Source organism: Alternaria viburni, assembly GCF_023758015.1.
Source record: "Alternaria viburni strain BMP 2772 chromosome Unknown scaffold_18, whole genome shotgun sequence".
NCBI lineage: Eukaryota > Fungi > Ascomycota > Dothideomycetes > Pleosporales > Pleosporaceae > Alternaria > Alternaria viburni.
Genome location: NW_026055787.1, coordinates 474,276 through 488,737, shown reverse-complemented (window position 1 = coordinate 488,737; position 14,462 = coordinate 474,276). Strand labels below are relative to the sequence as shown.

At 53.0% G+C, this 14,462-nt stretch overlaps 6 protein-coding genes across 6 annotated transcripts; 4 read left to right on the top strand and 2 right to left on the bottom strand.

Moving 5' to 3' along the window:
• Positions 1-310: 310 nt before the first annotated feature.
• Positions 311-2,414, top strand: J4E79_008030 (uncharacterized protein; the record flags this gene model as incomplete). The annotated part of the gene is made up of 2 exons (XM_049356890.1): positions 311-2,146; positions 2,193-2,414. 2 exons carry the CDS (start codon positions 311-313, stop codon positions 2,412-2,414), a joined length of 2,058 nt encoding a protein of 685 aa, XP_049208737.1.
• Positions 2,415-2,585: 171 nt separating this feature from the next.
• Positions 2,586-3,607, top strand: J4E79_008029 (uncharacterized protein; the record flags this gene model as incomplete). The annotated part of the gene is made up of 2 exons (XM_049356889.1): positions 2,586-2,678; positions 2,738-3,607. 2 exons carry the CDS (start codon positions 2,586-2,588, stop codon positions 3,605-3,607), a joined length of 963 nt encoding a protein of 320 aa, XP_049208736.1.
• A 98-nt stretch (positions 3,608-3,705) lies between these two features.
• J4E79_008028 (uncharacterized protein) lies at positions 3,706-4,577 on the bottom strand (the record flags this gene model as incomplete). The annotated part of the gene is made up of 3 exons (XM_049356888.1): positions 3,706-3,972; positions 4,038-4,489; positions 4,541-4,577. 3 exons carry the CDS (start codon positions 4,575-4,577, stop codon positions 3,706-3,708), a joined length of 756 nt encoding a protein of 251 aa, XP_049208735.1.
• A 587-nt stretch (positions 4,578-5,164) lies between these two features.
• Positions 5,165-6,824, top strand: J4E79_008027 (uncharacterized protein; the record flags this gene model as incomplete). Its single annotated transcript, XM_049356887.1, has 4 exons — positions 5,165-5,200; positions 5,253-5,340; positions 5,397-6,640; positions 6,687-6,824. 4 exons carry the CDS (start codon positions 5,165-5,167, stop codon positions 6,822-6,824), a joined length of 1,506 nt encoding a protein of 501 aa, XP_049208734.1.
• Positions 6,825-7,201: 377 nt separating this feature from the next.
• Positions 7,202-8,811, top strand: J4E79_008026 (uncharacterized protein; the record flags this gene model as incomplete). The annotated part of the gene is made up of 3 exons (XM_049356886.1): positions 7,202-7,306; positions 7,367-8,088; positions 8,139-8,811. 3 exons carry the CDS (start codon positions 7,202-7,204, stop codon positions 8,809-8,811), a joined length of 1,500 nt encoding a protein of 499 aa, XP_049208733.1.
• Positions 8,812-10,288: 1,477 nt separating this feature from the next.
• J4E79_008025 (uncharacterized protein) lies at positions 10,289-11,715 on the bottom strand (the record flags this gene model as incomplete). The annotated part of the gene is made up of 2 exons (XM_049356885.1): positions 10,289-11,171; positions 11,225-11,715. The coding sequence occupies 2 exons, from the start codon at positions 11,713-11,715 to the stop codon at positions 10,289-10,291; spliced, it is 1,374 nt and encodes a 457-aa protein (XP_049208732.1).
• Positions 11,716-14,462: the final 2,747 nt, after the last annotated feature.

The following is a 14,462-nucleotide window of genomic DNA, read 5'->3' as shown; positions in this document are numbered from 1 at the left end:
AAGGCGGCGCTATGGCACGATTGCGACGATACCCCTCTGGCGACTGTACAAATATTCGGGCTTGCAATACGACCAGCATAGATTTTCCGAGTAGCATGGTAGGCTGCTTGTGCACCATCTCTTTCGTTGCGTCATTCCGTGATCCTGGTCCTCGACTTTCAAGCTACTCCCCACGTTTTCCTCTGATATTGTCCGTTTGCGTCCGCATGGCAACACCGCGCGTTTGCCTAGCTCCCCTCTCACCTCCCAACCAGCAACATCACATCACTTCGGTTTCGTCTTGAACAACAACGCAGCCGCCTGCGCAGCCATGGCGTCCCATGGCAAGGTCATGGACCTCTTCGACGAGCGCTATCTCGAGTTACAAGATGTTGTTGGCAACGTCGAACCGCCACCCACTCTAGTACCTTATGAGCAGTACAAGGCTCACGCCATCACCTACCGAATGGACACGAACCATGACGTTTTCTTCGCGCTTCTCCAAGACTTCACGGAGCGCAAGGCGTTGGAGACGGGCAAGGAGCTGTGGACGTGGTGTGTGCAGTGGGAAGTCAGTCAGACAGCGGCTCGCCAATCCCTCGCGGCATCGCAATCAGCAAAGAGGCCTCGCCTTGACTTAGACCCGCCGAACACCCCTACCGCGCCGAAACCGGTCAGCAACGCGCCTCCGATGACTCTGCATGCTCGCTGTATAGATCCCGATCTCTTGCACGAGGAGGACATGTTACGCATTCTGGTAGATATCGTGCAGGTCGACAGCACAGTGGTCCCCAACTTCATCGAATTCCTTTACAGGTGGATCGACTTTTACGAAGGAGACGGAAAGGCTCTGAAGGCGGCTCTACATGGCGAGATTCCAAGCTTGTGGGACTTTGAATATCATCCATTTCTTGTCACTCAGGAAGCCAAAAAAGAAATTAATCAAGCAAGAGGTGTCGCCCAAGATAGCGGGAAGGACGGACAAGGCGGTGACACAACCACCCAGATGCGACAAAAGCCCGACCTAGCGGCACTCGAACGCAAGACAGAAGAAAGCGAACGTCTGAAGTACCGCGAAGTACACTTCGGCATCCAGCCCCCAAAGCTAGACGAGCCTCTGCCACCTCTCATCAACGTCCCCCGAGACCAGTACAAGCGAGCCAAGTATTACGAAGCTTGTTTCAAATCGCGACAACGCGCGTTCTTCTTACTCGTAGAAGCAGGAGTCACCGCACAGAACATGCGAGACTACCACAGAGATCAGCCAATGAGCCTGCAAGAGACGCCACCGCTCGTGGACGGAGGCGGCCTCAAGAACTACGAGAAGGACGCAAAACTTGCGCAAGCTTTCAAGTCGCTCAAGGAGCGACATAGGGCAAAGCAATTGGAAATCTCCATCAGCAACAAACTGGCGGACGAGGCTCAGTTTGCCGCGCGCAGTGCTGCTCCCCGAAGTCCATCTGGTGTCCCTCTCATCCCTACCACGACCACTCACGCCCATCGCCCGGATGTGACTGACGGCATATTGCACAAGATTCAGCAGACCAAAAATGAGGAACTCCAAAGGATCAGCATCGTTCCTACACCACTTGTGGGTAAGATGAAGAGCACGCTGTTCCGAGGTGCAAGAGACAAAGCGGGTTTGCAAGCGATGTTCGCGCGTAGTAGTTTCCCATCGATTCCACGTTCTTCAGGCAACTTTGATGGCGGTAGGTGGAACAACAAGAACGACGGCGATGGGAGTACCGATGAAGATTCAGACGACGGCATGAGTGCCCCAAGGGCCAGAATGCGTCTGCTGCCTACACCCTTATTGCCATCGCCTACATCGCTTCCTCGTCCGAACCTACCATCGCTTCCTCGTCCGAACCTACCATCGCTCAAGACGCTTCCCTGTCCATCTCTACCACCGCCTGCATTGCTTCCTCGTCCAAACCTACCGCCGCTACCGCGCCCACCGCCTGCGATGACCTCCACTCAACCTCAAAATACGTTCATTCCTGACACGACACTGTTCCCCCACCTGCAACACCGATCAAGCCAGGCCGCTCTACCCACCACAGAAGTTGCATCTGCTGCAGAACAGACGCTACCAAATGTTGCGGCGCTCATGCGAAATATCACTCCAAATCCCGCAGACCAAATGATAGGGATGCTTAAGCAGCAGGTGAGTCTGGCTGTAAGTCGAGTGATGTCCCAGCAGAATGCCCAAGCTGGACAATCTCGTGTGCAAAGCCCCCATCCCTATCCTCAAGCACATGTTCCGGCGGTGTCTCAAGCTCCAAATATTACTGTATCTGGACCGCAGTTACCTTCTCAACACCAACTGCCTGGGAGCTTCCAAGGAGGCTTCGGTCCTTATGCTCGACCGCCGCTACCACCTGGATTTGAACACCACCATCATTCTACATCTGGATATGGGGCTCATCCTTTGACCCTTCCGCCGGCGGGTCTTCCCCCTGCCTGGTTCCAGTCTGCTAATCACCAACCAAACCTGTCTCAGCAGGCTCACACATCATTTTGGCCGACACCACTAGGACGCTCTGATCATGCACCACCACCGGCTTTTGCACAGCGCCTCGCAGCTGCTCAAGAGACACAGGGTCATGCCGCTAGCTATGGTCAGCGACTTCCAGATGCTGGACCACCCTTACCACGGGCACCAGACCTGCCAAGTCTTAGCAGACCAGTTGGTCAGGGTGGATCTGTTCAGCAGCGCCAACTGCCCCCTCCAAATTCTCTACTGGCTCCACCTCAGGCGACTATGCAGCGCACTGCTCCATCTCCACTTCACCTTCGACCACCATCACCTCTCTCATCATTTGCGCCAAGTCTGCTAGCCACCTCTCCCTTTACTACATCCCACCGCGGTATTCCCATCCAAATCTATCTGCCTAAGATCGTCGTACCCGCAAACACCATCGGTCCCGGCGGACTGAAGCTAGGCGACAACGGAGTAGCCGAGACCGACGCCTTCCTCCTTGGGTACACACACCCTAAAAGCGGGAAGATCACCCTCAATCGCGCAGTGTTTCTACCCTTGGGCGTGTGGGCCAACGCGCAAGACAGAGTGCGAAAGGGTCACTATCAGGTACTGGAGAGCTATGCAGCACCGAATGGAAGACCTTCAGTACCGCATCGCGCTGCGTATGAGAAGGTGAAGCAAGCTTATGAGATGATGGTCGTGGAATCTCCAGTAGCGAGGGAGCGAGAATTGACAAAGAGGTGGAGGGCTAGTAGAGGAAGAATGACGGCGACTCAGAGGGGTGCCGTCTGGGAAGGTTGGGCGGTGGAGGTTGACAGAGAGATCGCTCTGGATAAAGAGGACAGAAAGGGTGCTTTTGTGCAGAATGCGCTGGTTGATGGAGTTGATGAGAATAGTGATGAGGCTAGGAGGAGGAGGGAGATTGAGGAGTTGCTTGAGACGGATGAGGCGTGGGACTATGAGGAGGACGAGAACGACGATGACGAGGACGGAGTTGAGCAGGATTACGGGGATGAAATGGAGGAGGAGGAGGATGATGATGATGATGAGGGGGGTAGCGATGACGACGACGACGATGATGATGGAGAAGAAGAAAATGAGGTGGAGGACGGTGAGGATGAGGATGTGTATATGGACGGCTAGGCTCAGATTCATGAGATACGACAGCGTTCTGGAGCTGTTCCTAGGGATGATCCATCTAGAAGCTCAATTTGAGTTCTCTTCTCTCCAAACAAGCTAGTTCAGATACAGCGTCCACCATCCACTTCCAGATTAACTCCTGTAATGAAGCCAGCCTCTTTGCTTGCCATGAAGATACACGCATTCACCACGTCGTCCACTTCACCGATTCTACCCATGGGTACATTGGACGTGAACTTTGTCCTGTTCTCCGGTGTATCTTCCATTCCAGTGAAGGCAGAGAAGAGACCCGTTCCTGTAACAAGGGGGCAAATGGACACGACTCGGATCTGATGGGGCCCGTACTCCGCCGCGAGGCCTTTTGTCGCCTGAAGTATGCATTAATCACTGGGAGCTCGATGCGAAGTTGAGATAGAGTCAAGAGTCAACTCACGTTCCAAATCGCGCCTTTACTCGCGTTGTACCATACGAGGCCTGGTCTTGGTCTGGTCGCTCCAACACTCGCGATGTTGATGATCACACCTCCTTCTTTGCGCTCGATGGCTTGATCGACCCACGCATTGCAGCCAAGATAAACACCTTTGACATTGACGTCGAAGACCTTCTCGAACTCGTCCTCCGTGACCGTCGTCGTAGGTTTACTGGTATATGACCAACCAGCGTTATTGACGAGTATATCGCAGCGCCCAAACTTGTCGATGCAAGCCGAGACAGTAGCTTTCCAGTCGGAGGTTTTGGTCACGTCCATCTTGTGGAAGGCGAGAGAGGAAGGGTTTGTGGCTGCCGTCGCTTCGCCGCCTGACTGGTTGATGTCGCAGACGAGGACTTTGGCGCCTTCGGAGGCCATGCCTTTTGAGATTCCGGCGCCGAAGCCTGAGCCGCCGCCTGATGGGGTTGTTAGTGAGATGTGAGAGGAATGATGAGGATGCGCTTTACCGGTCACGATGGCAACTTTGCCATCTAGTCTGCCCATGATGAGAGGTTTGATATGTTGCACCTCACGGTGTAAATGTAGGTCGGTCAACTGTATCTCCTCGAAAATATATTTGAATTGCTAGGGTCGATGTTGAGTCTCAATAGCCAGCGACGATGTTGATGTTTTGATTACAACAGAGCAAAGCGTTCCTGCCTGCCATCTCATGGACCCTGATATCTGCCACCGGTATCGCATCTCCAATCATCGTCAGTCGACTAGTCGTTCTTCGGAGTTGAGCACAGCAGTGAGGGGTAAGCGTGGTGCCCCGCATGGAGTTGACGTCGTGTTGGAGGACCACCGAGGTTTGAGCCAATTGGAGACCGTCTCCGCCGACGTTTCGCTGCTTTGAACGTCTGCGTCTGCGGCGTCTCTCCGGATCGCATTTCCTGAAATATCCGGGTGTCGCTGCAGATACGCGCATTGCTCATGTAGGCTATACGCTGGAAAGTGGGGAAGCTCTGTTGTTTGCAGATGCTGATAATGGTGGCCGCGGAATCAACGCGCCTTCCAAGATCATCTCCTCCAGGCAACTTCACTGTACACTCACCAGTTTTGGTCAACGATACGTGGAAACTTAGAACGAAATGGCGTCAGATAAGAAACACGAGCTACCGTTCAAGGTGGGTCAATACAAACTCGTTCTTGCGATTGACTCGTACTGATGTATCCTAGCTGAACAATCCAGACTTGCTCCATAGCCTATCTTTTGTGAATGGCGATTGGGTACGAGCGAAGTCGGGAAAGACGTTCGAAGTGGTCGGTCAGTCATCACAGCATATCTACTTATCTGAACCCCAAGATCTGACGGGCGAACAGACCCTGGAACAGGAAAGGCGTGGATAGAGTGTCCTACGAACGATGCATCTGATGTCGACGATGCTGTCAAAAGCTCGCATGCTTGTTTTCAGGAGTACAAGAAGATCAGCCCGCGGCAACGAGCACAGATGCTTTACCGATGGGATGCCCTCATCAAGGAGAACAGGGAAGATATAGCGACTGTTCTTGTGTACGAGACCGGAAAGCCTAGAGCCGAGGCGTATGGAGAAATCGATTACTCGACAGGCTTCACATGGTGGTTCGCCGGAGAGGCCGAGCGCATTCAAGGCAGTGTCTTCACACCCGCGCTACCAAACAGACGCATCTTCACGATCAAGCAGCCGCTTGGTGTCGCTGTCGCGTTGGTGCCATGGAACTTCCCCATCGCCATGATTCTTCGCAAAGCTGGCGCTGCATTGGCTGCAGGCTGCACGATGATTGTGAAACCCAGCCCGGAGACACCAATCACTGTACTCACACTGGCTTGCCTCGCTCAAAAGGCTGGATTCCCAAAGGGGGCGTTGAACGTCCTGACCACAGATCTCGACAAGACACCAGAGCTTAGTGAGGCGCTTTGCCGGCATCCGCTTGTGAGCAAGGTCACGTTTACAGGCTCGACGCGCGTTGGCAAGCTAGTCGCTAGGATGTGTGCAGACAATCTGAAGAAAGTTACACTCGAATTGGGCGGCAATTGTCCTGTCCTGATCTTCGACGACGCGAATATCGAGCAAGCTTTGACGCAGATCTTCGCACTAAAGTATCGACATGCGGGTCAAGCATGTATTACGGCGAACCGTATATACGTTCAGTCTGGGATCTTCGACAAGTTCCTCGAACGCTGGAACGCAGAGACACAAAAGATCGTCGTCGGTCACGGTTCAGACGAGAAGACGACGATGGGCCCAGTGACTACTCCACGGGGTGTCGAGAAAGCACTCGCTCTTGTCGAAGATGCGAAGAAAAAAGGCGCGAAGATTCATACGGGCGGTAACAAGGTAGAGAAGGACGGTGGCTACTTTTTCGAACCTACCGTCATTACCGGCGTTACGCCAGAAATGGACATTGCCAATGAAGAAGCCTTCGCCCCGATCAGCACATTCATCAAATTCGAGACTGAAGATGAGGCTGTCAAGGCCGCGAACGACACCAGTATGGGCCTCGCATCCTACTGCTTCACAAAGAACGTTGATCGCACCTGGAGACTGTTTGAGAATCTGGAGGCCGGCATGATCGGGCTGAACACCGTAAGTTGACAACGAGGACATTGGAAAGCGTACTAACATGCGCCAGGGCAACTCTTCTGCTGCAGAATCGCCATTTGGTGGCATCAAGCAATCCGGCTATGGCAAAGAGTCAGGAAAGGATGTCGCAGTGAATGAGTATTTGATTACCAAGACAGGCACCTTTACGCTGGAGGAGCAGTCGTGAGATGGTAGGCGCTTTTAGGATGTGGTGACTGTCCCAAGCATATGCATCGCTTCCAACTGTGACGCGTCGTGGCTAGCTTCTAGGGGCCATGCTTGCAAGCTTGATAGGTCCGCTACAGGATGTAACGACGACCCTGACCCAAACTTGACTTGCTTGCACGTTCACCGTCACTCTGATATTTATGCTATTGTTGGTGGTGAAACACACAGTCGGGCAATCGTATTGTGTTGGGGCGTTTCAATCACGCACGTGATGACGTTAGTGCCCGCCCGCGCTTTGGAGCTTACCGACCGCGGCGCGCGGCTTGTACAGCTCTCGAACTTCCAACAACACCACCTCACCGAATTGCCGGACCTCTTTGAACTATAGCCGCCATCATGGACGACACGGACATGACTGATGTCGCTTACGATATTGACATTGATGTAGGCGCAGACATTGAACCGGTAGCACAGCCGTCGCAACCACAGCAGGTTGTCCAGGTGAGCATTGCGCCAGGCTGCACGAGAAGGCGCAATTGACTGACATGGGCGCCATCGCAGGAGCCGGCCGAGCAAGAACAAAACATACCCGCCGCCTACCTTGAGGACATCATTGTCCACGAAGCATGGCCCGAATCGCTCAACCTCCAGGGCGTGAGCGACTTTGACCCCAACGACCCCCTCTACTGGGCGATGGAGCATTGCCAGTCAGACCCGCGCGTTAAGCAACTACGCTGGGTAAACGACAACTCGGTCAACCTCGAATTCTACAATAAGGAAGACGCGACCGTCGCACTAGGCATCCTCACTCACTCCGACGTGGGCGACACCAGCAACCTCTCACTACAAGAGCCCCGCACAGCGCAACCATACTCAAAGAAGCCCAACAGTCGCCTCGTCATCAGGCAGTCCAACGCTGGCGACCAGAAGCCGAAGGGCGCAGCAACCAAGAGCAACTACTACCAGCGCAACCCAGACGTGGCTGGCAACCACCAGAGGGAGCCGCGACGGAATCAAAAACCGCAGAAAGACTATCTCGATTATGGCGACGAGGAAATGGGCTCCAGGGACCGATCAAGACGGGGGTACAGCCGAGACCAGTCCATGGGCGACTCAGGCGCTGACCGAAGGGGCCCGCGCCGGAACGGACGAGACAACCGTGATGGCCGTGATGGCCGTGATGGACGAGAAGTTCGAGGCCGCGGTGGCAGAGGAGGTCGTCCGCCCGCTGATGGTAGACTCAGGAATGACGACGTTGATTCCTACCGACCCGGCTCAAGAAGGTACTTCAGCGCATTGCCCCATTATCCTGTCAACAAGCTAACAAACCCAGTCCACAAGAGCCACGCTTCGGCCGTCTACGAGGACGCAGCGCCTCCCCTGCCTCCGACGAAGAAGGCGACGGTCGCTTCGGATTCGCAGAGAACGAGACCCACGCGGGCCGCCGTCGGTACCGCAGCCGGAGTCGCAGCCGCAACAACACTCGCCGTCGCCGTGAACCCAGCATGGATCGCTGGACACACGACCGGGCAAACTATGATCGCGGCGGCCCTGCGAGTGGTGGACGTTGGCAGAAGGACTCTTTCCTTGACACTTCGCCAATGGGCCATAACCACCACCGGTCAAACGCCATCGACGCGACATACGGATCAAACAAGTCACGAGGAGGGGATTCGCTACTTTCTCGCATGACCAAGAACGGACAGCCCGTGCTCCCGCAACAGAAGCGGTCGCTAGCTGACAGAATCACACGCGATGACGACGATCCCGCTGATTCGTTTGGTCGCCTCAAGGGTGACGACCGCGATCCCTATGTCACCGACTTCTCTGAGCCGTCACAGCCTCGACGAGGTCTCGCTGATCGCATCACACGCGATGACGATATCAGCATCCGTGGCCAAGGACGTGCACGCAGCCAGGAAGGAATCAACATCCGCGGATCTGCTGATCGGCGTGGCGGAGGAGGTGGTGGTATCAACATACGTGGTGTGGCGAGCGGTGCCTAGAATGCTTCCGCTACTGAGCGTGATGGACGCGAGACCAGGAGAGATCGCTGGTCTCCCCAATATAAGAAGGATTCCGATGATATTGCTTCGAGTGGTCGCCGTCGTAGCTTTGGTATCATCATGGAGGATCCTGAGTTTTGAGCACGGATTGGACAGGGTATACTTTCGGCTGCTATCGAAGGGAGCCTGGAAGAAGTTGCATACTACTCTACTCTACGGTCTTACTCTTTAATTCCTGTCTTGCATTATGCTGGACAATTGTCGCTCTGGGGCAACAAAATTGGGCGTCTTTTTGCATATGGCGAAACGAGGTTCGAGCATAACTCGAAATACCAGATCATGATCACAAGTTCAGCCAGGAACTGCTTGCCACTCCCTTCCATTTCAGTTCGTGTGAGGAGATGTCTTGATGCGACAACGTGCGAGTGTACTTCTATCTAGATGACTGTCTAGCACGAAAGACAAGCGGATTGCTATATTCTCCTTGTTGCATCCCGTTCTGAGTCAATCGAGCAGCAATCAGTGGTCACATCCACGCGAATCTGATATTCCATTGTTCCAGCAAACATTTGTAGACGGTATAAGACTTCCCTCCGCATCCCACTCCCATTCCCACACTCAACACTTCAACTCCACCAAGCAGCCACCATGACCCTCCTCCACCAAATGCATACGTGCCACCTTGTCCATCCTCACTAACACCTTCATAGATCCCAGTCTGGCTTCCAGAAAGCTTCCATTCTCACCACTCATTCCCGCTCCAAGACCTCTTCTCACTCTCCGACAAAGCGCAACTGAGCTCACGGTCTCGCCATAACTACAAAAACTCAAAAAGATACCATCGGCACTGAAGACAAGATCGACATTGGGTGTCTTCTACCACTTAGTGACAGCAGACCGGTGCAAGTTGTCCAGTCACCTAGCTCCAAACCACCACGTTCCTTAACCGGCGCATACCTACCCTCCGCCACCCACTCGACCTTCCTTTTCCCCCATAGTCCTCGTGGGTAGAGCGGCTGAACCGTTCCCAACAGTCCCTCGATTTCAAGTTGCTCAACATGAGCCGAAACTGCGGTGTGCGTTGATGTCTACATCTTTCCATCATCTTTAGCTTGGGTTGAGTCTGAACGCGGCTCTGGGGTTCTTTGTTTAAACTCTTTCCTTTTAATATTCATACCGTTGGGTTGATCTCATTGCGCTGGGCGCTGCGAGATCAGACGTCTGGCATCTACTGGCAGGTAAGTGGAACGAAATCTCCTACTGTTTGCTGGTGGGTGGATGCTTGCTTGGTGGGTGTGAGAAGATGGAAGGATCGGACTAGGTAAGTATGCCTCCTTCCATTTTGTGTACTGACGCGTTAGATTACGGTCAACATTGCTGAAGGTGCATGGAGAGAGCTGCAGTGAAGTAGGTACGATGGATATATACGTAGTCAATAGCGCTATTCAAAGACCATAGTAATTACAGCGAAACTCATCTAAAACCTCGCCTCAACCTTTTGCTCTGTGTCTTGCAATGCCCATTGACTCCTCGCCTTCTTGCTCCTCACAGCATCAACCTGTTCCTTTGTGAATCCCTTCGCAACCGTCGCTGGGTTGTATCCCAGTCCAGTGATCTTAGCAATCTGCTCGTCTGACTTGTCCGTCGCGGCGCTTCCGTCGTGCCTCTTGTACACTGTGCATACTACGGCGCCTCCAAGACCCAAGTTGTGCTGCAAGGCAACCTTTGTGTCCTTGATCGATCGGTTGTTTGCCCAACCACGCATGTGCCAAACGAGCTCAGCGCATTGAGCGAGACCTGTGGCACCGAGGGGATGGCCCTTGGAGATCAGTCCGCCGGAAGGGTTGATGACGACCTTTCCGCCGTAGGTAATGCCACCCTTGCGGATAAGTTCGTGAGCCTTGCCCTTGGGCGCCAGGCCGAGGGCTTCAATGGTGACCATCTCGTTGGCAGAGAAACAGTCATGGAGTTCGCACACCTTGACGTCGTCTGGTGATACGTTGGCCTCCTCAAGCGCCTCACGCGCAGCCAGCTCACTCATGCTGTATCCTACTAGCTCAATGGCGCTGCGGTTGAACAGTGACGGTGTGTCGGTTGCTAGTCTTTGTCCAGCAATCAGGATGGCTTGGTCTTTGAGCTCGGGGCGCTTGTCTAGGAATTCCTGCGAGACCAAGACTGTGGCAGCAGCTCCGTCGGAGGTCGGGCAGCATTGAAGCTTTGTGAGGGGTTCGTGGATCATGGGTGCGTTCATGACTTGCTCGAGGGTGTATTCGTCTTGGAATTGCGAGTAGGGGTTGTTCTTCGAGTGGGCGTGGTTGATGCGACCGATCTCTGCGAAGTCCTTGAGTTCGGAGCCGTATCTACGAAGATGGTCAGTATAGAGACACGGGTTGGTCCAGACGTCGGGACTCACTTCTCCATGTGTTCCCGTCCAGCGTTTCCGAACATTTGTGCAGCACCTGGTGCCTTGGTGATACCCCTTGTCTCCTTCATCATCAGGCTGGTTGTGCCTGTCGGGTTTGCGCGATCTTGGAAGAAGCTCTGTAGACTTCCGGGGAACATCTTCTCAAAGCCAACGACCAAGACGCAGTCGGCCGCTCCGTGCGCGATCATGTTGCGTCCCATGTAGAGGCCGGTCGAGCCAGTCGAGCAGTTGTTGTTGACGTTGTATACGGGAATGCCAGTCATGCCGAACTGGTAAAAGACGCGCTGACCGCAAGTTGAGTCGCCATAGCAGTAGCATGCGACGCCTTGGTCGACATCGTCGTAGTTGATGTGCGCGTCGAGCATGGCCTTGACGCCTGCCTCAAAACCAAGCTCAGGGTAGTCCACCTTGCCACGAGGCTTGATGAACTTGGTCATGCCCACGCCGAGGACGTAGACGGGCTGCTTCTTGCCGACCATGATGGCGGCTGTGAGTTGTGAAGGTTGGGATGCGAAGGAGCTTTAGCGGTGGAGCAAGTGCGATGGAGACGTAGCAGTACAATCGAACTATGGTGGTTCTGAAAGAACGGAGATAGTGGAGAATAGCGAGACGCGCTCCATGGTGATGTATATAGCGCGACGGTTGTCCCCGCATCCGCAACACCCGTGGAAGTTTGGCGCGTGGAGATGCCGAGGTTGACTCGTGAATGACAGGGGCGGGTCTGAATAACCGACCCCACGCAAGGGTAAACTTCCAACAAGACGCGACAGTAGACAACCACTACATAATATTAGTGACCCCCTCGATATATACGCAGAAGCACATATACTGTTTTACAAACATCGAGCCACTCTGGGCTAGTTTGTTAGAGCAGTAAACTCGAAGGGGTACGCTGTATTGGATACTGACACCTCATTCTCTAGTCAGGGATCAACCATCTTTGTACGTGGAGTCCAGCGTGTGGAATGACGCGACACATCCAGTACGAGAATTTGGCATCACAATCATTCTTCTGAGAGCAATTCCTTGAGCGTCTTGTATCGAAGACCATTTAGTCGACACAGATCTGAGGTTACTGTAGAAGAAGCCTATGTCTTCCTGGTCAACGTAAACGCTACCTAAGTACGCTTGACTTCTACTGCTACGCTTTACTTCACCCACTTTTTCTCTTCTTTCTCTCCACTGTCTTTCTTCTTCTCTTTATACCAGGACGATAAGAATCTGTACAAATGCATTGATCAAGCCATTCTTTGCATCCTTCCCTCGTAGCGTATTTGACACAATGATTCCGAATCAACAACTCCATCCGGCAAGCGCAGATGATGAATTGCATCATCATGGGACCTGATATCCACGTCATGTAATGCTTCCTTTTCCAACCGCAGGTAGCAGGAACCAGATGCAACCTCCTTCCAAGACTCAACAACATCATCGCTGAGCTCAAGATCCCATGTACCACGCCATGTAAGTGTCGCTATCGCACTTGCAGTATGTCGCTGATAAATTACCGCACAGGCTTGTCCTGGTTCACTGTTCCAGAGCACCATGGTTTGGAGCTGCGGCATCTTGAGCGCAACCGAACTAGCGTTTTGCAACAGTGTATAAATATCTTGGCGAGGAGCTGTCCGGGCCAGTGTGGATGACGTGAGTGTCAACGACTGCAGGAGATTCCAGGTACATGGCAGCTGCTGGCATGAAGTGAAAAACTGCTGGGCGTCGATCATGTATGAAATAGAAAGGCACTCTAGATGTTGGCTTTTGGCGGCAAACGCTCTGGCAAGGCAGAGTTTTGTAGCTGAGGGAGTTTCCACACGTTGGTTCAAATGTGGCGTGGCGTTATCAACTGCCAATTCAAGTTGGTTGTTGGAGTTCTTAAAGATAGATAATCTCCTAACGGAGTTTGGAACGCTTTCCAGGACCCAGGTGAACAGTACTATTAAGATGTCAGAGAAAACCAAAATACATGTTTGATGTAGGTGGAAGGGTGGGGGTGGGTCTTCAATCTTATGCCAGATCCGATATAAGACAATCTCAACAGAACGAGTACGGCTCCTCTACATTTCTAGGCACAAAAGCGTGTAGTGAAGAAAGGGCTCAACGTACTATATGCACGCAGGATCTGGTAATTGCGCCGGACAACCCACGACTCGTGGACTATACTTTCTAGCCGAGGGAGTTTCTCCCACAAGGCCTTTAGTACGTCGGGAGAAAGCTCATGTCGAAGTTTTTGAACCAGTGTTGTGAGTCACTCGGTGAAGATGCGCTCAGTTCGAGTGTCAACCGACCTGTAGGCTGCCAGGTACTTAGGATAGAAAAGAGCTTTATGATAGCCCTCTTAAACATGGTAGATCTATCACGGGACGCAATGGCGGGTCGTTTACAACTGGTGCAGGCGTATCGAGGAAGAGCGATATTGAAACAGATGTGCTTGACAAGAGGTCTTTGTCGGATAACGAGGGATTCCAGTTCTTTTAGATAGGATGGCTGCAATGATAGTCGGGAAAAATTCCTGGGTTCAAAAATGACCTGCCATTCCTTACAGACGGCTGCGCATTGAGCCCAGCCAGGATGTTTCTGACCTGAGATTTCGTCGAGGATTGAGAGACGGATATCTGCAGGCAACGAGGGCCAGGGAAAAGCGATTTGGGCGTGTCTCTCCGTCATTTTTGAGATCGAAGCTTCTTTGGCAGTAGTCATGGTAGAAGGAATCGCGCACGTTCGTATTTTCGGGTTTTCGTGGTGGGGGGATTGATGATGGAGGTATGCAGGGCGCTTCTTTTATAGTCAACGCACAGGTGTCCTGGTTCCGCAGCGATTAGGATATCTGCTGACCTCAGTTATATGGTTGCCTTGAATTCGAATGAGGTTGGCTCTATGAAATATTTCATAGTGGTCAATAATCTTTGACTCACATTTGTGTGCGATTCCATATCTTGGTTGCCATCCACATCACCCCATGGTACTGCGATGACGCAGAGCAAAACGGACCACAACCTCCGTAACATCGACGACCCGGACGAAAAGATACTCTCACAGATGGAGGTGTCGTGAGTATAGTATACTGGTGTTCAATGATTATCTTCGATTGCTCCCCGGCCTACCCAGATAACGTTACATCACGTATTCAGTGCAGAGAACGCGCTCACGGGCAGCAAGAGCTCGTCTACGGCGCAAAAGAGATCCAATTCTTGTATCTATTCCATGCGACACGATCCCTCCGCGCGCT